General features: G+C 50.8%; 2 protein-coding genes and 1 long non-coding RNA gene across 3 annotated transcripts; 2 read left to right on the forward strand and 1 right to left on the reverse strand.

The window, feature by feature from the left end:
• Positions 1 to 1,612: 1,612 nt before the first annotated feature.
• LOC128277656 (ATP-binding cassette subfamily G member 4) lies at positions 1,613 to 8,177 on the reverse strand. The gene is made up of 7 exons (XM_053016149.1): positions 8,120 to 8,177; positions 7,308 to 7,437; positions 3,632 to 4,173; positions 3,157 to 3,570; positions 2,977 to 3,093; positions 2,656 to 2,912; positions 1,613 to 2,586 (listed from the first exon to the last, which is right to left on the reverse strand). Exons 1-7 carry the CDS (start codon positions 8,175 to 8,177, stop codon positions 2,245 to 2,247), a joined length of 1,860 nt encoding a protein of 619 aa, XP_052872109.1. The 3' UTR covers positions 1,613 to 2,244.
• A 13,414-nt stretch (positions 8,178 to 21,591) lies between these two features.
• Positions 21,592 to 22,218, forward strand: LOC128268491 (uncharacterized). The gene is made up of 3 exons (XR_008269145.1): positions 21,592 to 21,736; positions 21,792 to 22,025; positions 22,100 to 22,218. It is a non-coding gene; the product is annotated as an uncharacterized LOC128268491 (long non-coding RNA).
• Positions 22,219 to 23,157: 939 nt separating this feature from the next.
• LOC128268020 (ribonucleases P/MRP protein subunit POP1) lies at positions 23,158 to 25,608 on the forward strand. Its single transcript, XM_053005012.1, has one exon. The coding sequence runs from the start codon at positions 23,173 to 23,175 to the stop codon at positions 25,606 to 25,608; it is 2,436 nt and encodes an 811-aa protein (XP_052860972.1). The 5' UTR covers positions 23,158 to 23,172.
• The last annotated feature ends 198 nt before the right edge of the window (positions 25,609 to 25,806 follow it).

Below are 25,806 nucleotides of genomic sequence, written 5' to 3' on the forward strand. Positions count from 1 at the left end.
TACCTCTCCGATTTCTATTTTCTCGGGCCAAAAACACGAATGTAAACAAGTTTGACATTTCTCTAACTAGTTGTTTCTGTTGCTGTAATATTTCAGACCTGCCACACGGCACGAAACAGATTTGACACCAAGTTACATGTTGCGCGTAACTGTTTCGTGCCGTGTGGCACGGCAGTAACACTTCCATCGTCGATAAAGCGCACCCGTTCGAACGATCAAAATTCATCGACTTCTGCCGCCGGCGACCGGCGATGGGGCATAGTAGAGCAATAAAAAAGATTTTAACACGTCCACGTCGGGTGGCGAACAAAAATAAAACCCAAGACAAATGGTGCCCCACCCTAGGGATCAACCGGAAGATCTTGCAGCCGTTTCGCGGTTCAGCGCTCCGAGCCATTGGCTAGCCGCTGGCCTCGGGCCAACGGCAACGCGAGGAAAAAACGTGCCCAAACGAAGAAACTCAGCTGACAAGTGCATTTGGCGAACGTCTCCAAAGCCGCACACAGCACGGCTTCACACACCGATCATATTTCTTGCCCCTCAAACGGGTGCCATTCGGTCGGTGGCCGCACTAATGAAGCAGTAAGTGCCGACCGCGGTACGACACCGGTTCTGCACCGTGTGTGGTTCGGTTGACGTTTTTGTTCGTCATTTCACTTCGCAGATGCTGAGCTCACCGGCCACGGTTAGCAAACTATTAACAGCAAATAAATTGGTCGCCGGGGAAGCGGATTGGAAGTGAACGTGGAAAAAGTGGTAAGTTGAGCCATCGATTATAGACCTTAGTGGCCACAAAGACCCCGTTTTAATTATTTTGATTTCCTTCGTAGACTGCAGCCGACAATTCTGTACGGTTTGATAGATTGGCCCACTTGCAGGAAATTACATTTGTTGGGCTTAGCAACATTCGTTACATTCATCGCAACAACGTTCGTTGCTTGACAATGTATTATAGTTCGGTAAGTGTATATTATATCAGAAAAAGAGAAACCAGGGGTCATAGTCGTGATGTTAACCTGAATAAATTCTTACAATCTTTTCCATCGCCAATCGGTTCATCTTCGACGCTTGAAGATAGAGGACGCTGAACTTGAACAGATACCGGAAAAGTTCCCTTCACTAAAGAGACTAGTCCTCGAGGAACGCTCGGCGTCTCCGGGTGCGGTCAAACGGCTACATCAATTGATGCCCTCTTGCAGAATTGATTATGGCAACAAACGCTTCTACCCCGTTGACGTCGGGGTACTTCGAAACGAAAAACGCCCGAAGACGAAGACGTCTTCGAAACGAAAGAAACGATGGAACTTCGAAATGAAAGACGCCCGTAATGGAAAGAAGGCGTAGGTTCCGAAGGAGATAAACTTTGGCGTTATGATTCAAGTAAAAAGACACTCATGTAATCTGTTTTAATTACCGGCATTACGCCGATTCGAACGAAGTGAGTGCCGTTTGAAAAAATCAATGATAAATTCAAATTTTAAAACTCAAATGCCAATCGTCCTTTTTGCTGGGGTAAGGCGGGGGCGGGCGAACAAACAGAGAAAGAAAACGAGAATGAACCGAAGGAACGAAAACCGGATCAAACTTATCTCTTCCATTCCTTGAGACGGGTAATTTCGCACTCGATTCGTCAGTTTATTAATTTTGAGATTTGTTTTTCATAAGTACACGGTTTGTTTCACTTTTTGTTTCGCTATAAAAAAGTATAGTTATCACTATTCGCTATCCCTTCCAAAACAATACATTTGTTGCCGAGTTTAAACACTAATAGAGTGAGCCAAAAACGAAAGGGTACACGAAATATCATGAGCGTAGCTAAAGCGGAGCGCGACACGCTACACACGGTGGCCGCTTTCCTACGCGTTGTCCTGGACAATGCTCTCTTTCGTTCGTTTGTAAAAAACACAAGTAATCCTCTTTCCTCTACTATAAACTAGGGAATGTGTAATGCACTACATACCTACAGAAAGCTATTCACTGTTACCGGATTGAAATGGTGGAAAAGAGGTAAACTGCATTGGCCATACTTTGGATTCCACAATTAAAGAGTTCCCTTTCGCCTGTTGTTACCTTAAGCCTAGCCTAGCCAAAACATCTATACACCTCGTCGCCTACCGTCTACGGAACTGATAGTCAAGTCTTACAGATTGATTGGTCCTGTTCGCCCTTCTGAACTTTTAATTGAAAATAGCCAAAAAGCATCACACGGATGATTAGGTGGGGCCACTCCCCTCCACTGCCCCGTCACTTGTAGAACCTTCGCCGCAGGCTGAGGTAGCACACCAATCGGTAGAACAGGGTCATCGTGACGAGAATGCCCAGCTCGAACAGGAGCGTCGTGTTGTCGATTCGCACGTAGTGCAGCAGCACTTTCGGGTCGTCAAAGTGGCAGTACATCTCGTTGCAGTCCAGCCGGGCCCGGTTGTAGCCGAACACGACCAGAACCACCGACACGACGCCGCCCCGGATGAAGGACACACGCATCAGCCATTGCATGAAGAGCGGGATTTGCGGGGCAAAGTCGAACCCGTAGATGGCCAACCCGAGGAACGGTGCAATCGTTAACGGACCGATGGCGGATCCGTTCTGAGGAAGCAACAACGAAACATTAGTCCTCAAATGGCCCTCGAATAGTTTTGCCTCCCCTAGGCGTACCATAACGTTGAAGGTGGCGCCGATCATGAGACCGAATCCTTCGGCACACAGCGACACAATGATTCCGACGAGCGCAAACAGGCAGTACCGGTAGAACTCCGGAGGCAATCCGGACAACCAGTAGACAAGCACGGTGAACACAATGTTGAGCAGCAGCTGCACCGGTAACCGGGACAGCGTCAGGGCAAGATAGTACGGGAACAGACCGTACCAGCGGTTGAAGCACTCCTTTTTCACCAGCTTCACCTCGCGGGGATCTACGAAAGGCAGAATACGAATTGAAACCGGGCAGGACCTCTTGCTCAGCAGCTTGCTACGTACAACTCAGAACCGGGACCATTATCTGCGTGTAGCAGAAGAAGAAGCACACACCGAGGCAAAACTTCAGATGATCGAACATTCGGGCTCCGTCGTTGGCAGCGTTGAGGAAGATGAGACCTACAACAAAGGACATATCAGATAGATTGAAACCTCGATCGGCCCCCATCCCAGGTACCGTACCGATGAAGATGCCGCACGCGATGTGGTGGATCAGTTGAATCCACAGCACCGTCCGGTTGCGGATGATCTTCGTCCACATCAATCGGAACAGTACCCAGAACTGAACGAACCCGGACACGGCGTGGCGGTTGTGGAAGAAGCGCGTGATCTGTTTCATCTTCTGCACCAGCGTGCTGACGTGCGGCCCCTGCCGCGGATCGAGGATCATCGAGGTGACGGTCGGTTTCAGCACAAACTCGCCGACCGGCTCCAGCGACGACGGTTCGGTGTGTGAGGAGATCGAAGCTGGACCGGCGGACCCGGGGCCGCTGGGCAGCTGTTGTTGTTGTTCGCAACAGATCGACTTCCCGTTCTGCATTGCGTCCGCCAGCGTCGGAATGATCTCCTGGGTGTCACTATCACAGATTTCGATTACTAAAAAAGAGAGGGAGAGATTAGAAAGTCCCGTCCTCGGTCGAGAAGTCCCTGGACTTACTAAAGTCTGCCGGATTGTAGTGCCTCGGGCACTCGATGTTCATGTGGGCCAAGAAGGGCACGAGCGCCTTCGGATTGCCCTGGTATACGCACTGTCCCCGGGCGATCACGTAGATGTGATCGAACAGCGCGAAGATGCTGGCCGACGGCTGGTGGATCGTGCACACGACCGTGCGCTCCTGGCGGGCCAGATCGCGCAGCATCCGGATACAGTTGGCCGCCGTCACCTCGTCCAGCCCGCTCGTCGGTTCGTCCAGAAAGAAGACCGACGGGTTGGCGACCATCTCCAGTGCGATCGAGAGTCGCTTCCGTTCGCCACCGCTCAGCCGCTCGGCCGTCACGTTCCGTCGGTGGTTCAGGTTCAGGTTCGCCAGTACCTCGGCGATCGTTTCCGACTGGCCGTCGGTCTGCTCCTTAATCTTCAGCCGACAGGCGATCCGCATCAGCTCCTCGACCGTCAGCATCGGCTGGTGGTGATCCTCTTGCGTGATGTAGCACGAAGCCTTCTTGTTCATGTGCACCGTGCCCTGCACGCCGGATTTGCTGTCGCCAAGGGGCACCACGGGGGAACACAGAGTGACATTAAAACAATCAAGCCGTCAGCGTGCGCTCTCTCTGTCTCGTGACGCCCATTAATTCCTTAACCCAGTTTAACGGTGGCGAAAACCATGAATTAAATGGGACGGCTATTGTTCTTTGGGCCGCGGCCACGCGAGTGTGCCAATGTAGGTAACGAGACGGCACCCATTCGCAACCTTATTTGTGGCTCCGTGTTTCCGCACGAGTGTGTCGGCTCACGGCTCGGAGCGTCCTTGTCGTCGACGACGTCGTCGATTCCGTGTCCCATTTGTACCAAGTGAACGACAGAGTTAAAAAGGGAGCTATTAGCGTACTCAACACAGAGTCACTAATTCGCACCTAGCTGCCATCTTTATCACGCAAATGTGGTCATTGAATCGAATTTATGGATCCAATTACTACAATCAGTACTAACTATAATTGATCGCTGATTTACAGTGCGATTGACCATTAAACATTCGATTCCGATGAGGATCGGGCGCAAAATATCGATTGTTACCTGTCACTGTATGGCACGTAGCGTCGTTCTGTTTGCACCAAATGTCGTCCAAGTTTTCAGCTTCAATTTCGCCGAAGAACCAGAAGAACCTAAGATCCTTCTTCATTTTCGAAGCTAAATGATCCGATGATGCATCCAGACCAAAATCCGCATCAAACAGTCACTCGATGGCGGGTGCATTGGCTTCTCTTGCACGACTTTAGTTTGAGTTGAAGACTCAGCACTTTGGAAACAAGTTTTTAATAATTCCTAATTTTCTGCTGCTGTACAATGTCAAAGTTTTTACTAAATGTTTACAATTTCCAGAATAAAGTTTGGTGTTATAAAATTCAAGTAATCGGTAGTTCAAAATCCAAACACTTGATGGATCATCCTAAATATTTAATTTATTTATTCTGATTGGTCCTTTGATTTCCGATTTAAATAATTTGACACAATCGTAAATCGCAATTAACATGTGGATCAAAAAGGATCGATCGAAAGCTGCCCGTTGCCCCGACATCCTAATCTCCAACCGCTCGATCGATCATACTGCGACAGGAGCAATTAGTACCCGGGTCTACCGGCCAGCAAAATGTATGCTCGCGAAATGACAAATTACCCTCCATTAGTAACGGCCCCGGCTGAAGCTGGTGCAGAAAACTGTAAGCCATGACGCGCAAGATGTGACTCTCTGATTTACGATCAAACGCATACGCTGCTCCGCTGCTCCGGTTCCGATTCGATTTCCTCCGCTCTCGGGAGGCCAAAGGCTGCCGCAAGCAACATGGGTCATTCTGTCCACGCAGTAGTACGGCGAAGGCACTAATCAAGCGCAGCCAACAACAGGTCCGCGCGCCATTAGCGCCGTTGAAGTGCGAATGGGGTGACTTTGCACACACGACACAACAATCAATAGTTTCGCCAATAGCCTTCGGCGCCCGAATGAACCATAAACAATAGTCAGCACGCGACAACGGGGCGCTGGCGCTGTGTCAACTTCGTTAACGGCTGTGTTTGGTTTGGTCGACTCGAACCTCAAACCGAAACGAAATGGAAAGTTGTGGTTTGTGGTTGCCGAAAGTATGCCGAGTGCCCTGGGCTCACCAGAGGACACAAAACAATAGTTCCCGACCGACCACTGATTGTTGATAACATCATAAAAAGGCCGCCAGCAAATTGCCGGCCGTCGCCAACCATCATTATCCGGCGGCCGCACTTCGATTAGCATGTGCCAACGACGCATAAATGGGTTCGCTGTTTTTATGCACCTAGCCTCGGGACTTCGGGTCCCCCCGGGTCCGGTGATTAAAATCAGGCCGCTTATGCTCACCGCCCGCGGCCCACCGCTGAAGGTGTCGTCGGTCGGTCGGTGTCATAATCCGGGGAGGAGTGCTTTCGGCGGCACAGCTGCCAGTTTTCGGTTCGCCATCAAGAGTTGAGCAAACGTTCCCGTGACTTTTTTCCCTGCCGCAACGTAGTTTGCGCGATTGCGCACACACGTACGCGGCAATTCGGCACAGCGGCGCACGTGCTGTGTTGCGTGGTGCGTCCACGATGGTCAGTGACCGATGCTGGCGCTGGGGCTGGCGAGCGCAGCAGATCAACGCGCCCAGCAGCTGCCGCGAGAAAAGTGTCGGTTTTGGCAATGGCTCCGTTCGGTGCCCAAATTTAACAAATTTATCTAAAAACATTATTACTTCTTTAAATGCATTTTTGAAGTGTGTTAAACGTGGGTTAAAGATTAACCAAATTATTGACCTCATTATGACTGGCCGCCAGTAAAGAGCTACTAGCTAAAGAGTCCCTCGTCTTGCGAAATGCGTTACTAGAGGCTCAGCGTGAATTGTTCAAACGAAAAGTAAAGGAAAAAGTGATTAAGATCCCATAGATCTCACCTCCCAGGCACTGCAGGAACATTCGAATACAATGTTCTAGTACTTAACACCGTTCCACCGCACCCGTGGCAAGCAAAGGTCAAGATCACAAATGATAAAAACGTGTCGTCGCCTCCGGAAAAGACGGACCAGAGCTTAATGTCGGCTAAAGTACTCTTTGATGATGTGCCCTCAGCTGAGTGGCAGCTGAATGCACGCGCCTCACATCAAGAAACGTTCCTCTCCCTCGACTAATGACTTCTCTCGAGGGGAGAAGAATCTTTTTGAAGTGGAAAAAAGTGGACGAAACAATGTGAAACATTGAACCGCGGTCAGAGGTTTCCGAGCGCGGCCAGGTGTGCGGGGGCCACAATTCCTGATCGTTGCACGGGTCAACCTCACAACCTAGTGTTTGCTTCTCACTTGTAGCCACATGCAGAGCCTATGGCACGTGTGCAGGTCGGTCAACAGTTGGTGAGGCCAACGTAGTTTAAGATGATGATTTTAAGATGGTCAGATAAGTAATTTAGTGGCAGAAATTAACACTTTTAAACATTTGTCCAGTGCCCTGTTACATTCAGGCAGCGCACTGCGCCTCGGGGGTCACACGAGCAGCCACTAAGAGATTGCGTGATAGAGGGCTCCGATCCCCGGCGGTCCAATTTCGTAACGAACCCAGCCGGGCAAAAACCTAAAGTCGGGAAACATAATCCGTCAGCCGCTGCCACCGCCGCCTTACTTACCGGTAGCCAGAAATTGCGTTCAGCAAACTGCTCTTGCCTGCCCCGGAGGGTCCCATAATGGCCGTTAATTGTCCATGCCGGAACACGCCACTGACACCCTTCAGTATCGTTCGTTTGTGGCTTTCACTCACTGGCGGGGAAGAAAAAATGGTAGGTAAATGGTAGAGAAAGAAGTGACCGGCCCACAACACAGAGGCAGACGCCTCACGCACCCAAGAAGTGGGACCTGAGCTCGCTAACCAATTACTAACTAACAAACCCTGTAACCCTATGGTCAGTATTCCCTACTGTGTTGCCCCTTTTCTTCAGGTATTTATGTAAGGCCATGCTGGCACTTAATCACTTGAGAACTCGCGAACTGGCAGGCGGTGAAATAATCGCCACTAAAAGTGAATAAATTTAGAATGTCCGCAGAATCGGTATTAATTCACCAACGAAGCCATAAACACTTCGGCCACACTCAATTGCCGTACTTCAAGAAATATCTTCCGAACACTTCATTAATTGCCATCCTCTAATCATTTCCGCTGCTTGCGGCGCAGGATCAACTTTCAGACCGCTCTCTCATGGCTAAAAATACGTCCGCGGGCTACGGCTGTCGTGGTTTAAAAATAAATCAAATAAAATTACGCTTCTTTCGAGAACCGGGTGGCCTCGTTGGCACGCACCGGCGACCGTCTCTTCCGGGCGAAGCCAGAACTTTGCCCTCCAGATGCACCGGGGCGATGCAATTCGAATGCTCCCCACGCATTGACGTAAACCCCGACACGCACCAAAGTGCATTGCTTGTCCTGTCCTGTCCCGGTACTTACGGAAACTTTTGCGTACGTTGACCGCATACTCGATGTCTTGAAACTCGACGTCTTTCATCTTGGTGGCTGGATGCGCTGGATGTTTTGCCGCGTGTGGTGCGCCGAGGATCGATGACCGTAACTGAACGTCACCAGGAAGCGCGCTGCGCTAAGGAACGCTTAGACCCGCTTCCTCTGTGTCTCTTTCTGTTGCTGGCAAGAATACTCGCTCAATGCTCTTCCGGCTCGAGTCCTGCGCTGTCGTTGCTGTTGGGGAAGGTCCCAAAAACCAAACGCCACTTGCTGAGATTCCTCCGGAGGACACGCTATTAATCCATTCTGGTGGCGTTTGGGCAGGAACAGGCTGTTAATTAAACACGTTATGGTGATGTTAATGGGGAATGCATAAATATCGCCGTTGTGTTCGAAATCCGTAGATCAATTCGAGTTCAAGCACGCTCATCTACATATTTAATTGAAAGACGTTAAAGTTATGAAAAAAATATAATAAAATATGCAAAACAAAAGGCTAGACAAACACCACCAAAATACTAGTTTCGTAAGAACGATGCATATAAAACAAGAACCGGTCCAAAAAAATCCCGTCTCACCCAAAATGACCATCTAAATGTCAGGCCCCCCCAAAAAGCCCGTAAAAGATTATAGTTTATTATTTGTGCTCGAACTATCGATTTCAGTTTCCGGATTTTTTATTCGTTCGTTGCCCATCCCCGAATTTGGGTGACCTTCTTATCCTGCTCCGTGATCGATTTATTAGGGGTTTTACACTGTTTGACTCAGTTTGGTTCGTATGATAATTTCGGCACCAGCGTATGATAATTTCACGGCTTGGCAGTCGGGCCGTACGGTGGCTGGACCCGGCATACGGTAACCGGTTTTGCTGGGTTGGAACGAAGATCAAGGCTTGCACAGAGACGCGTTTTTTGCAGACCAACACCTTGATCTTGAACTCGTCCGCGGCCCCCGGATCGCCACCGGCTGGACGGATCGTTCAGATTGTAATTCTTTCTGTTGGTTTATGTTGTTTTGTTAGTTTGGCTATGCTCACGCTATAGTTTAAATTCGTGACGTGGCGGAATGTGGCTTCGTCGAATTGTGCCTCACGTAAAAAACAAACACAAAAAATACCTCCCCAATTAACGCCCGGACGGAGTTGAAGACTTAATCTTGAGATCTCGCGCGCGTTCGAGAGGAGTAACAACAAAGACCAGCGCAGCGAAAGAATGCGACGGGGCAGTCAAACGGAATGGGGCACTAATGCGTGAAGAAACTGGAATAGGCGGGCGGGAAGACAACCAATTCCAAGGTCACCGTCACGGTTTGACGCAATCGGTAAGCAGCGTTGTGAAATGAAATCATTTGTTAGCGATTTAGCTGCTGGATGGACTTCGGGTGCTTTGGCTCGAGAACTTCGCCAATCGCCACCCAATCGGGAAAAAGATTGGCCAGGTCGGGGGTCGTAATTCGATTTTATTTCGTAATTTATCGACCTATCGGTCCGATCGCTCACGATCAGCGTCACGAGACGTGACGAGACGAACAGAGTGACAGTGCCGAGCCCAGATTTTTGCATCCGGCGCCGCGCGCGACACGATCACGATCCTGCCAGCATCCGGCCCAGCGGAAATGAAAAGCTCCCACGGTTACCGTCGGGACGGGGTGACACATGTACATGACCTCAAATCGCTGGCTCATCTCACAGCCGGACACAGTGATGAATGTTGTGTTTTGTCGCCACCGTTTTGCGCTTCTTGAATGGCTCCCCCCTTCGCACCGGCCGCTGATTGGGAGGATAAATGATACGTTATTTATGCACACCCCTCGCGAATGACACGCTCAATAATGCGCCGAGCGTCGCGCTGAAATCGATCGGTTGAGCATCGACCGACCGCGATCATCATAAACCTCGCGTTTACGGCCCGTAATGAGCGTTGAACGGTTCCATCGCCGGGGGGCCGGGAGACGGCCAAGAGAACGGAAGCTACTTTATGCAATGCAATTCATTACGAAGAGGCTTACCGCGCGGTCCACCCAGGCCTGACAGGTTGTTGATGTCTTTATCGGAACCCGAACGAGATTCTACACAAATTATAGGCATTTGGAGCAAAATGCGTCGCACCGCGGATTTCGTTGGAAGTGCATTATCGCCCGCCTTCTGGAGCAGGAGTATTGTACAGCGGTAAGGAACCCACCAATTAACTGGTCACTAATTTGCGGTAATGGTTGTTGTGCATCGGCATCGACAATTAAACCGGCCGGCGTCCGATATTGGGTGCCAAGTAAACCGACCAGGGGATGTGTTATGGTAGCCGCAAATTACCATTTTCCATCCCACCACGCCCGGGGGGGGCAACCCGTTCAAGAGTCTGTCATTTGAGTGGGCACCAAAGTGGCACATTTAGATCGGTAATTGATTTTTGTTGAATTTGGTTTTCCCTGTTTTTTTAGCTCCGATTACCATAGTGGTGATCGGTGCTCTTTATCAAGCTGATGACAGTAAATCTAGCAGCCAGTGCCAATAAGTCGCAGACGGGCGTTCAACGGGATGGTTGAGATTGATGGAAGGAGTACGAGTAGTACGAGGGCTGTTCGAAAAACATCGGGAGTTTTAAATTTTCGCGACCTATGTATGTTCGATTTTCGATTTTTTTAAATCGCATTAACATTGCTAAGGAGCTGTTGGACTCGGTCCGCGACGACCCTAATTTGCTCCAGAGGGAGGGTCAAAAACACACACTAACGATGCCGCAGCCTGCCTGCCTGTGAATTTCTTTAAACGACAACACTATGCTGCACCTGAGCAGATAAAGACGGCACCGAAGGAGAAGCTGAACAAGATCACAAAAAAAAGTTTTTTGAAGTGCTTCGAAGATTGGAAAAACCGTTGGCACAACTGTGAAAAAACTGTGAAAAACCGTTGGCACAAATATGCTTAAAAGTTGAATCATAATTTAAATAATGGATATAGGAGAATTTGGGAGATTGTCAAATCGCTTCACAATAGCCTACTCAGATGGAACACAGCCTGCTGCTGGTTGACAGCTTCAACCAAAGCCTTCTCCGTTCGATTCGCTACAAAATAGATAAACACCTATTCCCCCAGCGATGTGTACATCTGCGACCATCAAGTGCTCATTGGAGCCAAAAAGTAGTCACCGCTTCAGAAGGGAAACGTGACTTTTTCAGTGGCCTAAACAGCATCCATCTTGATCCCCGAGCGCATTCACTACAAACCTGTGCCTATGCTGGGCGATAAATAAACGCGTTGCCCGTTGCACGAGCCGTCCGCTAACCGTGCAGAACTTGCATAACTTCCAAGGACTCGGGCCGACCGGCAATGGTCTTAATGGCGGCTTAGCAGTGGCCAGCATCTTGGGCTTTCACAAAATAAATACACGACGGCGACGACGGTGAGTAGGCAACCGAATGTCGAATCTTTCGAACATTCTGTGCTCTGCAGCCCGACGGCCGCGCAGCAGAAGGTCACAGCGCTCGACGTGCTTAGCGGCCGAGAGCCCAGGTGGGCCTCTAATGGCTGGTTCGAAATCGAATCGAGTACAGTGCCACTTGCAGCAAAACCCCTCCGCCCAACCACCCGCCGAGATTCGAGACCGAGACTTCCGATCGCAGCGGTTTTGGATCCGTCTCCGCGGTGGCCGTACCGATCTCGGTTGGCGATTGGCGTCATAATTTGTGGTTCTAACATTTTCGCGAACGATTTTCCCACCTTTTTCCAGCAACGGGCAACGGGTCCATGGTTGGGCCTGTTGGCGAGAACCGGTTCCGGCCGGAGCTGGCCCTAGCAGCGCGGACGAACGAAACCGACTCGCGGTCGAAACGGTAACTTTATCCGGCCCGATGTCGACACCGGGGCCGGCGATGTTAGACGGGTTCACAGATGGCATTTTCAGAAGTCGCACGCACAACCAGCACAACCGTCGCAGTCCGTAGCACCAGCTGCAGGTGGCGCATGCGGTTCAAGGTTGTGATCGTTCAACTTGACTTTTATACCCTCCCCACGGGTCGTCATCGTCTAGTTTCAGGCCCAGCGAAAGATGGATCACTTTTATGGCCCCGAGCAGAGAGGTCACCGTGGAGCAGCAAGTCAAGAGGCTAGTGCTTTCAACAGCACGTCCAGAAAGCATAATCAGTGGCCATAGGAGAATGGCTTATGCAGTGCCCTCTCAGGCTTCCACAAGAGCCAAAGGTGACACAACCGTCATCGTCTCCGTCGTGACGAACGGATTGAAGCGGCCGGCCTCGGCCCACAACGATTCGGCGCACGGTGAGCGTTGGGCGACGACATGCATGCATTTTTGGGAAGCGACCAGCGCATCGTACGTGTGCAGCCATGTTGGCGAGAAAATGTCACCTCGAGTAGCTCACGGCCCGAGGGCATCCAGAACGTGCACGTGCTCGGACCTAACCCAGCTGGTGATTTTCTCACACGACTCCTCACGGCACGGCGCGACGTGTGCCGACGTGTGGCCAACAAAGTGCATGTGCACTCCGCACGTTCGACGCGGAATTAGGTCACCGCCGGTCGACGGTCGATGGCCGGTCGTGCATTTGATGAGGTAATTGGCTAACTAAATCGCTATTTTCGTCCACAGAGCGGCCAAAGCGAGTGTGTATGTCTAACTTCTGGATGCTTCTTTCATACTCCAAGCGGAACCCGGTGATATACCCGTCCCAAGACGGAAGAACTGAGTAGTTGGTTTTGCTTGGAATGAAACCCGCCATGTGTAGATATTGATCCGGACCTAACTGGGGCGTTGACACACACGTCGAGCGCACAACCAGATAGCGAAGAATTGGTGTCCTGCTGTTAAACTCTACATGCTGGACCAACTACAAACCGGACCAGTTGCCGATCCCGGTCACTCCAGGCACTTATCACTGCTTATTGCTCATTGCTCGGTTTTGCAGTGCCTGAAATGGTCAGCTGCGTCGCGGCCGAGAAACATTCGGATGCACACTCGACACGGCTGATAGCTGGGCCACCCGAACTAGGCAAACAAACGGGCGGTCGGTCGGTCGATATCTTCTGTAGCAGATTAGCACAGCCTTTGTGAAGCAAACGGAGCAGCGATACCACGCCAGGATGCCGGGAGTGACAAATAGCGCGCGCGGTGTGACCCAGTTACATAAACACCGCTTCCTTCGCTGCCATTTTGGACACGCTGTCGCCGGATGACGTCCACGATCGCGCGTCCTGTGACTAATGTGTGCCTGCAGCCGCAAACGAAAGCTGTAAAGCTCGAGGAATGATTCGATTAGCATTTTATTGAACGATCGTAATTGAATTGGATTGCTTCAATTAGCCAACCACGCAGCCAGCCAGCGGGCCATTCCGCGGCGGGCAAGTTCACACCTCGGTGACGTTGAGCCTGTGCTCAATCCCCGCACGATGGTGCCCCTTATCGATGACGATCGATCGATCGAGCATTGATCGTGCGGAACTAGTGAAGGTCGGACCGGGAACGGCAACACGTTACGGGGTTTTAAATCGATGCTCACTGCTCGCAGACTCGTAGTCGCAGTCATGTTCGATTTACTGTCCCATCGATCCGGGGACCACCCGTGAACGGGTCCGGAAAACAATCCGGAGCTTGTTGACGCAGTCCCAAAGGCCTTCGGTCGGATTCGGTTGATAAAGAGCGGGTAAAGCAGAAGCCTCCTATTAACATTCAAAACGTCGATCGAAGACACGAATGTGTGGAAACATGGTTTGCCTACCAAACCTGGTAGGTGGCTGGTTCCGGCCTGGAAATTGCAGTCAGTGAACAGAAAATCACGATTCCATCAGTATGACTCAGGCAGCAAGACAATCAAGAGCTCTGTCGAACCGACGGCGTAGACAACCTCTCTGGAAATCCTCGCCAGAACAATCAAGATTCAGATTCCGAACAACCCGGGACGATCCTCCAAGTAAGAGATGGCCAGAAGAAGAAGATTTTCGACCAAATCGAGAACGTCCCAAAAATGGTACGACCGCAGAACTGGAAGCCGTCGATAGCCCAAAGTGTTAACCGTGCAAGTTGTGGACAAGTTGGAGCTCTTCCAAACCGCACTCGACCTGCGGGCTCGGAACTGGTCCAAAGTTCAAACCGCACGACCCCGCGCGGTTCCACTTTCCACTGCAGAGAGGCGCATTAGCATATCGCGTCATATGGTTCGAGAATGGGTGCACCACTCAGCCGTGTGGCCGTGTTCCGGGTTGACTCGTACTCGTAGTTATTATTCTGCGCGATTACAACGTTGCTCAAATGGGCAGATCCTGTGCGCACGGAAGGTCTGTAGCCACAGGTTGTTGCGGTCCAACGGTCAGCCGCTTAGCAGCTCAGCGCTTGACGCTTATCAGCTTCAAGTCGTGTCTCACCGCACGAGACACTGACCAACTTCTAAGTTCACGGTTTCTCGCCGGGGTTGCTCCACAATTTCTAGCCGCCATTAAGGCCGCGGAGAAAAGGCCACGCGATTAGAATGGAAACCGTGACCTTCTCCAGGTCGCACTCCGAGGAGTTCCTCACACATTGATCGATCGACTTGAATCATTATCAGGGACGCCCCTGACAGTTGAAGCTGACTCTTGGCCCGGTGGACAGTCTGAGCCGGTGAGCACGAGCCGGCTCGTGTTAGATCACCCGGCGCGATCTGGTTGACTTGTTGGTGGAGTTGTTTGACTGAAACAATACGGGAAAGTGTGCCCATAAGGAACTCCTTCGCCATGCTCCAGCATGGTTCAACACGTGAGAATGTTGACTACTGATACGAGGACCAGCCAGTGCCAGTAGATCCGCTATTCCGGCTATTACTGTATGGTATGGGAATCGTGAGTGGGAAACACTTCCGAAATCGATACCTCAGATCAGCAGGGTGTTGCGGGTTGCGTAATCTAGCCGCTTTATGTCATGGCTCTCACACACGCCTTGTCTATTCTTTGCTTCACTTCCGATCGTCTATCAGCCCGGGACGATCTTCAATTTCTGACACCCCATCACGGTTCCGTGTCGTTCCGATTACGGTGGGTCTCCCCGGTCTACTTGGAAGTGGGAACTGAAAATCAATCAATCTCGGGAGGTGTGTACGCTGTAAGGCCAACAAATTACGTGCAGAATCAACTTCCAACTCCCTAATTACGGGGCCGTACGGATCGATCCGTAGGCCGTTGGAACCGATCCTAACCTATTTCTAATTAGCCAGCGTGTCAGCGTGTGTGTCGGAATGTCAGCATCCTTTGGCCCTGTAACCCGTTACCGTGACCTAACCTAGCATTTGTGCGCCCCCCACCCCGCCCCAGCCCGCTTCGTTTAACCGGTTACAGGTTACTCTTCACAACTTCCAGAATGCGGTAATACACTGCACTGCACCGCCCTGCCTTACGGCCCCAAACGGTGCGTAATTATTGATCTTCGTTCGCATAGATCACGCGCACGTGTTCAGGCCTCCGAGTCCGCAGTAGTAGGTTGACGATCCAGAAGCCCGCCCGGGTCGGTGCAGATTCTGATCGATTGCGGAAGATAGTTTAGCACTCGCGGCCTCGCGGCACACACTCGCCGGCCCGGTCGACAGGGTTAGGTTCAATTAGAATTAACTGTTTGGTAAATAACAGCCCACGGCACACGCGGTGGGGCCGACAGCTTGGCCGACCGAGAGCGGTACGCAACGGGTCATAACGGGTCGCTGTTTACTTTCTGCATGGTCGCGCTTTCGCGCGAACACGGAACACGGAAGGTGTTGGCCTCCGTGCGATTGGTCACCTCCTGGTCTGCTTCAGTGCGTGGACAATGCTTTGTATTCAGCGCTTCGGTCATGTTTCAGTGATTCTCTAGAACTCTTAACATCCTCCAGCTTTGTCTTGCCCAAGTCTCAGCTTGTGGCCTGGTAAACGTGTGGATCAACCGCAGGACAAAAAGCCATTCCATAAACCCAGTTAATTGACAGTTAAAAGGGGGGTTAAAAAGCTGAGTGGGTTTAGTGCCGACCCGGGTTCGACGCGTGAATTTGTCAACAATCCTGCCCAATTAGGCCCGTCCCTCAACCGCCTTTTTTGTCCGCAAGTAGATAGTCAGCCTACGGGTCTGTTTTAATGCCCCCAGGGGTCTGACTTAAGGGAGTTTTTTTCTATCCTTTTATGCAACTTTGTTGACGGAGGTCCTCGATTCTTGCTGGGCTCCCTCTTACGACAATTATCTTCTAACCGGCTTCTTTCGATCGTTTTTTTTCTACAGTTTGGAGTTGAAGTCATCACCTTCCAAAGACATTTGCTCCAAGCTAAGGGGTTCTGCGCAATTTTCGGCATTTTATTTGGCAACCGAAGGCAGTAACCGCTTTACGACCCGCACGTCTTGAAATGTACTTGACGCACTCCGGTCCGGTCGTCGGGTCTCTTGATGGTACCCGGGTGGCAATGTTTGCGACACAATTTGGCTGCACTTGCACAAACCGAAGCCATCCAATTCGCACCATGTCTACAAGCCAACCAGCCAGCCAGATACATCAATTCCCCTCCCCGCGCTTCCGTCCGCGGCGATTGCGAACCAAAAACCTTGAACTACCTTGCGCGGACGTGCAGTAATGGCGCAAAAGTTGCAAGTGCATCCGTGTGGCACAATCTAGCGACTGTTCTGCCACAATCCAATCCGCAGCGAAGCGTACCTAAAAATTAATATCTTCCTTTCGGAACCGGAGGCCGGAACCACCGGGGGTGGGTGTTTCTTTTATTGTCCGATCGCCGTTCGCGATCGAAAGCGAAAGTTTGCAGCTGCAGCAGACCCGATGCACGCAGTTCCGCCCTAAAACGAAACCTTTACGCTCTAGTTCCCGGCACCGTTCTCGGTTACTTCAGCCGAAGCCAAACTCAGCTAGAATAGCCGCTGCCGGGCACATGTTATGGTGCGTACAATGCTAGAACTTTCATGCGTGTGTGCCAAGCATCGGTTTTAGGAGTCGGCAAAGAGGTACGTAATTATGCACCCAGACCGAACCATTTACCACCTGCAGCCGTCCGTGGATAATTTCGAAAGGCAGATCGACGATTGTGTCACTTCCGCGAGGAGGTTGCGGACATGCGAATTGCATTGTGGCATCCGGTTGCTCAGAGCTTAGAGAAGGACGAAGAGGATTTTAACACGAACAACCACCACTATATTTGATGTGGGACTAGGAACTCCTTTCCTGTTCCTAAGTGAATCCGACACACTGGATCGCATTCTTAGATTTTGCTTTAGGAGCATTTATCGATTTCCTAACCATTCACTTTAGGGGCCCCCGTCTAGGGTGCCCAGAACTCTAACGAAACACGAAGCTATGAATTAAAGATTAACCTTAACCGTGAGAAGTGGGTCCCAGTGGCTCTTGGCCATCCCCTAACAATTCCCTCACTCACGGTTCATATCGATCAATTCGCTATTGCGTAAAAAACCGCACACAAAACCTTGGCACCAAACTAAGTAACGGACCGGAGCGTAAAGGTTATGGCGGGCTGGCGCAAAACAAAAAAAATGGTGTCAGCATTCGGATTGGGCCCCTCGTTTCCAGCCGGTGATTTCACGGTGAATTCACATCGGATTCCGCGCAAGCCACCGTTTTCATACGCGGTGAAGGTTATTTGCGGAAGCAGCACTCGTCAGCGTAAGAAGAAGACGAAACAACACAAACAATGCGCGTTCGGCACAGAATTGTTGTTTTCCGCGCGGCAATTAAACAAACGCTGAGCTGAGCGATTTGGAATCGTCATCAGTAACCGAACGGTTCTAATGGCGCTGCTGTGCCAGAGAGCGGCCGCGGATTGGTGGCTCAAGGTCGGCAAGAACCCGTGGGCCCTGTGTCGACAGTTTTCAAACGGCCAACTCTTGAGCCATTCAGCCCATCGAAGGGAAAGAATCTTCCAAGCCAAGTCATCAAACCACGTATGATCGTTGGCAGAACAATGATCTCCGATCCCCGGTCGGACCGGTTCCGCTGATGGGACACGGAAAGGAAACGGATGCTCGCCGTCAAGTACGACCACATCTCAGCGCGCACTCGCGCGCGGTCACCGCCACCATCGGAGCCGCTGTTTAGACGCTCGAGTTCTCGAGCGCAGCAGTGGAACCGGTGCAGCAGCCATCGTCGTCGCGCATTAAAACCGTGCATACCAAATTGAACTAACGGCACCGTGCGTAGCCACCACGGTCTGATCACGGTCCAGCAACATCGCGCCATCTCGAGACACGGAGACTTTGAACGAAGGGGTTTTCTGTGGAGCGTCCACGTCGTTGAGATGGTCCGGTCGATTGGACTGATAAAGAGACGCTGCGAGTGTTACATAAGGGCGTCTCTCAAGAACCGAGTGCCCCGCGCCTGGAGTAAGTTCCCATAATCAGCTGGGTCGTACTTCACGCAAGTCCACGAACACACATCACTGGCAGCCTTTTCTAGAACCACGTTGACACCAAACGCCACAATGTGACCTTTCCGTGAAGGAATCGGCGCGGAAGAGATTTTACTTTCAAATCGCTTCCAGACCTGCCGGAAGATTCTAGTTCAGGACTCGAGGTTAGGTTTGACCGGGTTCCCGGTGCAAAGGTACCGAATCAATTCAAACAGTGGATCAGGGGTCAGGCGGGACGTGCTGTGTGCCACGGTGTCTAGCCTACAGAGCTGCGTTTAGTCCATCCGGCGCGGGTTAGCTTTTGTGGCACATTCCACATAAATGCATATGCAATGAACGTGGTCCACTTGTCGCCAGTTGCTCGGCGTGTCGGTGATTCATTGGTTCGCCAGTCGTCGTGTGCCGACATCGACAGCTGGGAATTTCTAGCTTGCTTCTAGCTGATCGATTTGACAAGATGCACACCCGATGCAGATGCAGAGCGCTGCAAGGAAACCCCCACACAACAAGTGCACGCGTTCGCTCCTTTCGGTGAGTCACCGGGAAAAGCAGTCACGGCTTTGTTGTTTCCCTCGTAAGATCATCTATGGATCACACTGTCATCCCCAAAACACGTTACCCATAGGATTAAGCTCACCGTGTGATGTTTTTAGGTCACGCAACGAAAAGGGTTTCACCGACCCTAGGGAATGGGCTGGGCGGGACACTAATTTAGGTTCAAAGCCACCGCTCGTGTTGATGAACTTTCTCCGGCTCTTCCACACTCCCACTGATCACTGATCACTGAGTTTGACACTGCGATCACTTGATTGCGACGACGGCGACGACGATGATTTGCTTGACTCTGCGCATGACCTCAATCACGGTGTTTCGGCGAAAGGGACCGCGCCAACATGCGCAACTTCGAAGCCGCTACGCGAGGAAGCTGCAAGAATAAACAACATAATGTGTAAGCACCGCCCGATGCCGCCACGCAATCTTCGCCACTCAGGGCCGGCGTAATGATGTATCGACCGCAAAAAAAGTACCACAGAGAGATCAACTGAGAAAAGCCCCCCAAATCCCCTAAACACAAAAAAAAACACTGCACTGGCCGCGTGTCGGTTTGTAATTTTGAAGAGCCCATCCGGCGCACACAAAACGGTTTGTTACTAGTTTCGCCGTGCCGAAAATGTGCATTCGGAACGCGAACCGGTTTATGGTTATTTTTTGTGCGTGGAAAACATGTGCTCCCCCCGAAAGGGCAGCCCATAAACTATCGCGATGTATCGTCTTCCGCTTCAAAACACGCGACGCGTTGGTTGAGTTTAAATTAAGTAGGGCATCGTGAACCACCAAACAAACACACACACACACACACACGAGGAGGGGCCACGTGCAGAGGCGCACTGCACGCGTTGCGGCGGAAAATGCGACCCTCGTGGCCACAGAGCGGAAACCATGCCATCAGGGCGAAACGCGATCTAAAATACACAAAACAGTGGCCGCACATTGAAACCGCAAACCATCTTCACCCGTGTAACTCGCGTCCGAGAACGATACTGGACCACGCCGAATTTTGAATTTAGAAATTTCTCTCAGTTTCTCCATTTTTGAAGTCTCGAAATTTTATCGTAAGTTTTTCGAAATTCTAACCTTTGCTTTTACTTGCACAGTAATAAAGCAAAAAAAGGGAAAACTGCGTTGCAAACACACCGTTGCGGACACACTACGGGGAGCACGGAATCCGCACGAAATCGCTGCGAAGCGACCACTTTGCGAACGACGCGGCACAACTTACTCTCTATTAAAGACACACACCACCGCAAACGGCAAAAGTTCGAAAAAATTTGAAATTTCTGGCGCTCTGAATTTGTATCTGAATCTAACTGACTTTCGAATCTGACTTTGTATTTTCGGACCTAACTCTGTCGAGTTCGCTCTCAAGACTTCGCTCTCTTGCTCGCACGATATTTTATGCCTCATTTTTGAAGAGCCGGCGAAAGAAACCTATTTTTGTAGAATTAACCAATTTTTTATGTTTCGCAGTGTTTTAGTTTTAAGTTTTATATTAATTTTATTTAATATTTGGTAAGAATTTTTGGTTTAATCAATTAGTACACGAAGCCTGCTAAGATGACATCCGTATGTAAGACTACAACCCTGAACTACGGTCGAGCAATCCTGCCTTTTTGACATTCATTTTGACAGCGCGGGTTTTAATCCTGTTTTGATCTAGCCGCCATTGCTTGCGATCGTCTACAGATCATTTTTACGTTCAGAATATTTGGGAAAATCATGCACCTAAACGATTTGCCCGATGAAGTAAGTGATACACAATTTCAAGTAAATAAAGTTCACTCACAAGTGTTTGTTTTCGACAGGTTCTATGCATGATTTTCGACAAGCTCGATCTGTACGAGTTGAAGCTAGCGTCCCTCGTGTGCCGTCGGTGGTCGACGCTTACTTTTTCTGGCCAAAGGATGGATCGTGTTTGGTTGGTGCAGCCTAATGGCGGATGGGAACTTGTGCTAAACACCCGCAGGAGTTATCGCAACATTCGTCAAAGGCCTTGTTGGTTCTCTGATGATTTTGTTTGTGATGGTCAGTTTGAAAGTTTACTACGGTTACTGCACACGCCAAAGGTTAATGTCCGAGTGTTACACATTGAATGTTTTGTATCTTTCGAGCAATTACGATTGCTACTGCTGGAAACTCCTGAACTGCAGCGTGTGTCGATTGATGAAATTGACGACAACTGCGAAATGAATGGACCGCTCCCGGTTTTAGCGAAGTTGAAATCGCTGGTGTTAGAAGTTGTATCAAAAGAACAATTTAACATCCTCCGTAGAAGTATGCCAAATTTGCAGAGTCTTCACATGGCACATGACAATTATGAAGTGGAGGCATGGAAATGCCTGAGTGGGCAGTTAAAAGTCGTACATGTTGATCACCTACCCCTTGATCAACCAGATTTGCATTCTTTTCTCAATCTAACGTTTCCACTTCTAGAGGACTTCGCCGTTGGTAGAATTGATAAGCTTCGATTGGAGGAGATGATGCTTTTAAGTACAGATAATGATTTTTTTCGAAGGCACCCTTTCCTTCGGCGACTCTCCTTCGACAAGGAAAAATTTTTCTCGGTAAAATTGGTAAAATCTATTAGTCGCCACTGTTCTGAGCTCACATATCTACATCTTGTTCTGAAAGATCCGGAAGAAGGTTATTTAGAGTCACTGGTGCAACTAACTAAGCTGAAGGTAAGCAAATAAAACGCAAAAAGGAATGTTTTACTTAATATGTTGTTTTTTACAGCATCTTTCATTAGAAGGAATAGCGGAAAGAAAAATGTTTCGTGGAGCTTTCAAACTACTCGAATCAGTTGCATTGGACGTGGTTCCACCTCGAGTTCTGCTAGAGAACCTTTCTGAAGTTGCGCCACGGTTGAATTATTTGAAACTCGATAAGTGCGTCGACAGTTTGGAGGTACAATTCATCTGCGAGAGGTTTTCTTGTCTCCAACACTTAAAAGTAAACATGGAAAAAGTGGTAAGTTGAGCCATCGATTATAGACCTTAGTTGCTACAAAGGCCCCGTTTTCATTGTTTTGATTTCCTTCGTAGATTGCAGCCGACAGTTCTATACGATTCGATAGATTGGCCCACTTGCAGGAACTCAAATTGTTTGGGCTTAGCAACATTCATTACATTCATCGCAACAACGTTCGTTGCTTGACAATGCGCGGCAGGACGGTAAGTGTATATTATATCAGAAAAAGAGGAACCAGGGGTCATAGCCGTGATCTTTAATTGAATAAATTCTTACAATCTTTTCCATCGCCAATCGGTTCATCTTCGACGCTTGAAGATAAAGGACGCTGAACTTGAACAGATACCGGAAAAGTTCCCTTCACTAAAGAGACTAGTCCTCGAGGAACGCTCGGCGTCTCTGGGTGCGGTCAAACGGCTACATAAATTGATGCCCTCTTGCAGAATTGATTATGGTAACAAACGCTTCTACCCCGTTGACGTCGGGGTACTTCGAAACGAAAGACGCCCGAAGACGAAGACGTCTTCGAAACGAAAGAAACGATGGAACTTCGAAATGCAAGATGCCCGTAATGGAAAGAAGCCGTAGGTTCCGAAGGAGATAAACTTTGGTGTTATGATTCAAGTAAAAAGGCACTCATGTAATCTGTTTCAATTACCGGCATTACACCGATTTGAACGAAGTGAGTGCCGTGTGAAAAAATCAATAATAAATTCATATTTTAAAACCCAAATGCCAATCGTCCATTTTGCCGGGGTAAGGTGTGGGCGGGTGAACAAACGGAAAAAGAAAAACGATAGTGAACTGAAAGAACGGAAAGCGGAACAGAGGATATTGGGAATAATGTACGGAACGGGACAAATCGAGATGAAGCCATTTTCGCTAATATTTCAAGTGATTCAGCTTCTCGTTCAGTGTTTTCGGGTCACCCTGTTTCGTTCAACGTGCTTTTGACAGTTCGCTTCGCCGGCATGCTTGTAAACAACAGACGTTTTCCTTCTGGATTGCTCCTTCGATCGGTGGTTAAAAGTAAAATTGGCTAATAGTTCCTCACTTAAGTGTGCCTGCGCTGTCCAAGTTAGCCGCGATGGAAGAGTCGCAGAAGCTCCAATACGATGCGGCTGTCGGTGGCCCCGTAACACTGCCAATGGGGCTCGATATGGTGCGCTTCGCCGAGGAACGTAAGGACGAGGTGTGCCTGATGCTGCGCAAGATGGCCAGCAACGTGCACCAGCGCAAGCTGATGCACCAATCGTTGCCGCTGCACATGAGACGCCGTGCCATGTCGTACAATTCGAAGCGATTGCCACGCAAGTTCCGCTCCGCCCACCTGTCGCAGTTCAGCAAGAGCGGCGTGTCGGAGAAGAAAAAGCGGCCATCGCGCAAGTTTCGTCGCAAACCACACAATCTGCTGAAAGAGTACGATCGCCGGAAGCGAACGTTCGTGTGGCTCGAGACGCACATTTGGCACGCCCGGCGGTTTCACATGGCCGCCCGGTGGGGTTACAAGGTTGCCCAGACGCCCTGCAACAAGGGCTACCGAGCGTGCTACCGGGCAACCTCGAAGCACTGCTTGCTCCACGACTTGTCCTACGAAGGCTGTGTGGAGGTGCGGGGAACCGAGACCGCGCTGCGGGAAGGCTTGCGCCGACTATGCAGCGAGCGCGTGGGCTTGACCATGGCAGGAAAAGCGTACGGCGCGGGAACACGAGCCGGTTACGTGTGGCTGTACGAGGACGGACAGTATCCGTACGGGTGCCTCGGAAGGGTTCGCTTTGTGTGGCGAGCCGGAGAAACAGCGGACCGACGCACGGTTTGGATATTTGCCCATCCCAGCCTCTACCGGAAGCTGGTCGAACAGTTGGTACTAGTTTTCAGCCTCAAAAATGCTCTCCGTGAAACAAGCGAATGCATCGCGGACATCACGCGCAATCCGGTCGACATCCGATGTCCGAGATACCGTGGCACCTCGCAGGCCAATGGTCAGGTAGAGGTGATCGAACTGAAAGACACTCTCAATCGGTTCCACCTGACGGGTCCCCTATCGCAGGCGACTCTTGCCAAAGCGTTGCGGCTTTACAAACCTCCCGCAGAGGTGGATCCATCCCGGAGCACCGGCACTTGGTACAGCGAGTTCGTGGAGGGTGTGCCACAGGCTAAGAAAATCCTCCGTCAGCAGGCAACCTACTGGGGGGCCAACAAAGATCTTACATCATCGGGTGAACTGTCGCCGGGTGAGGTGATCGGACTCGTCATCGAAGATCCACGTCTAAATCGTCCCCAAAAGCGCACCAAAGCACTGCCCAGCATTCCTTCGAGGTATGCCCAGTTGGATGACAATCAGTGCCCCATGGCCAGCGTTTCCACAAGCTACTCGCCGCTGTGGGACGACACGATACGGAACCGTGTTACAGGGGAGATGAAATCGACCCACGAACTGAGCCACCGCCGTAGCGTCGAGGCACTGGTGCCGGGTGAACGGTGCGCTGCGGAGGCGTACCTACAACCCGTACCGATCTTGCTGCTGCAAACACCCGGTTCCCAGGATGCCGATTACAAGCGGCTCGGCTACGGGGCTGGTTGGGACGTTATCGTTCCGGCCGGTTACGGGCTTCCACTGTGGCACTCGCTTACCCGGTGGGGCGCAAAAGCGGCCGGTCAACGGGAGCTGGACATGATTGCGATCGAAACGGGCACCGATCACTCGGCTGCTCCGGATACGATTCTCGGGCGGACCGAGTCGGCCAACGCGCACACGGAAGCCCTTCGAAGATACTTCAATCGTCCGAACAACCGGAGGGTAAACTATACGAAGCTGGCCATCGCTTCCCCGTTCCGCTGCCCCTGGACACAGCTCGTGCACGAGTGGAACGGTACGGCAAAGGACGGCGTGGACAATCCACAGGCTGACCCTTTCTTCGTGCTGCGTGATAAGGAGGCACTGGCAAAGCTACGGCTGGCACTCGACCGAAAGTTCAACATCCGCAGCATCGGTCTACCGCCGGCTGCGCTCGTTCCGCTGTTGGTAATACTGAAAACGCGCGGTAATCCGGGTGCGAATGCCATCCTCTGTCTGCCGAAGCGGGAGGACTTTCGGGCAAACAAACGGAACCGCTTGGACAGTGAGCACGGGCCCGTGTACACGGAACCGCTGAGGAAAGATCCGCACGAACGCGAGCGGAAGGTGCTCCGGGCGCAACACTTGCGCACGTTAAAACGCCTGCGTGGTCAACGCGTGCGCGAAAAGAAACGCCGTCAGCGGGCCAATCCGGGCGTTTTGGTGAGAATCGCGGCCGCAAAGAATGGGATGCGAGTGCAGAAGCAGCTAGAAATGATGGCCGAACTGTGGTTGCCGGGTCACCCGGCCACAGTGAGGGACCAGTGCAGCCGTGAATGCTTCGGATACGTGACGCAGTGTTGCTTCAGCCTAAGCGAGGGTAAAGTAACCGGAATCGCGTACGTGACCGTGAAGGGATTGGAGAAGCTGTTTAAAATATGCAATAAGGGAACGTTCAAGGTGTTGATCCGGGGCACCCGCTCCAGGGGTTATCGCTTTGCTAGTCTACGGCTGGCAAATGAATGATCGTCGAAATCGAGTGTATGAAGCTTTCTGTGCGAAATATATCGATTCTGTTGTACGAACTATCTGTCAAAAGTGTTTCGAAATTCGTCGCGGGTACATGTAAGCTTTGGCGAATACATCGACATCCAACCTTACCATATTTGCACACTTTCGCTATCCTTTCCGAAGCTTTTCTCAAATCTGAAAGAAACGGCAAAC

Source organism: Anopheles cruzii, chromosome 2 (assembly GCF_943734635.1).
Source record: "Anopheles cruzii chromosome 2, idAnoCruzAS_RS32_06, whole genome shotgun sequence".
In the NCBI taxonomy this organism is placed as follows: domain Eukaryota; kingdom Metazoa; phylum Arthropoda; class Insecta; order Diptera; family Culicidae; genus Anopheles; species Anopheles cruzii.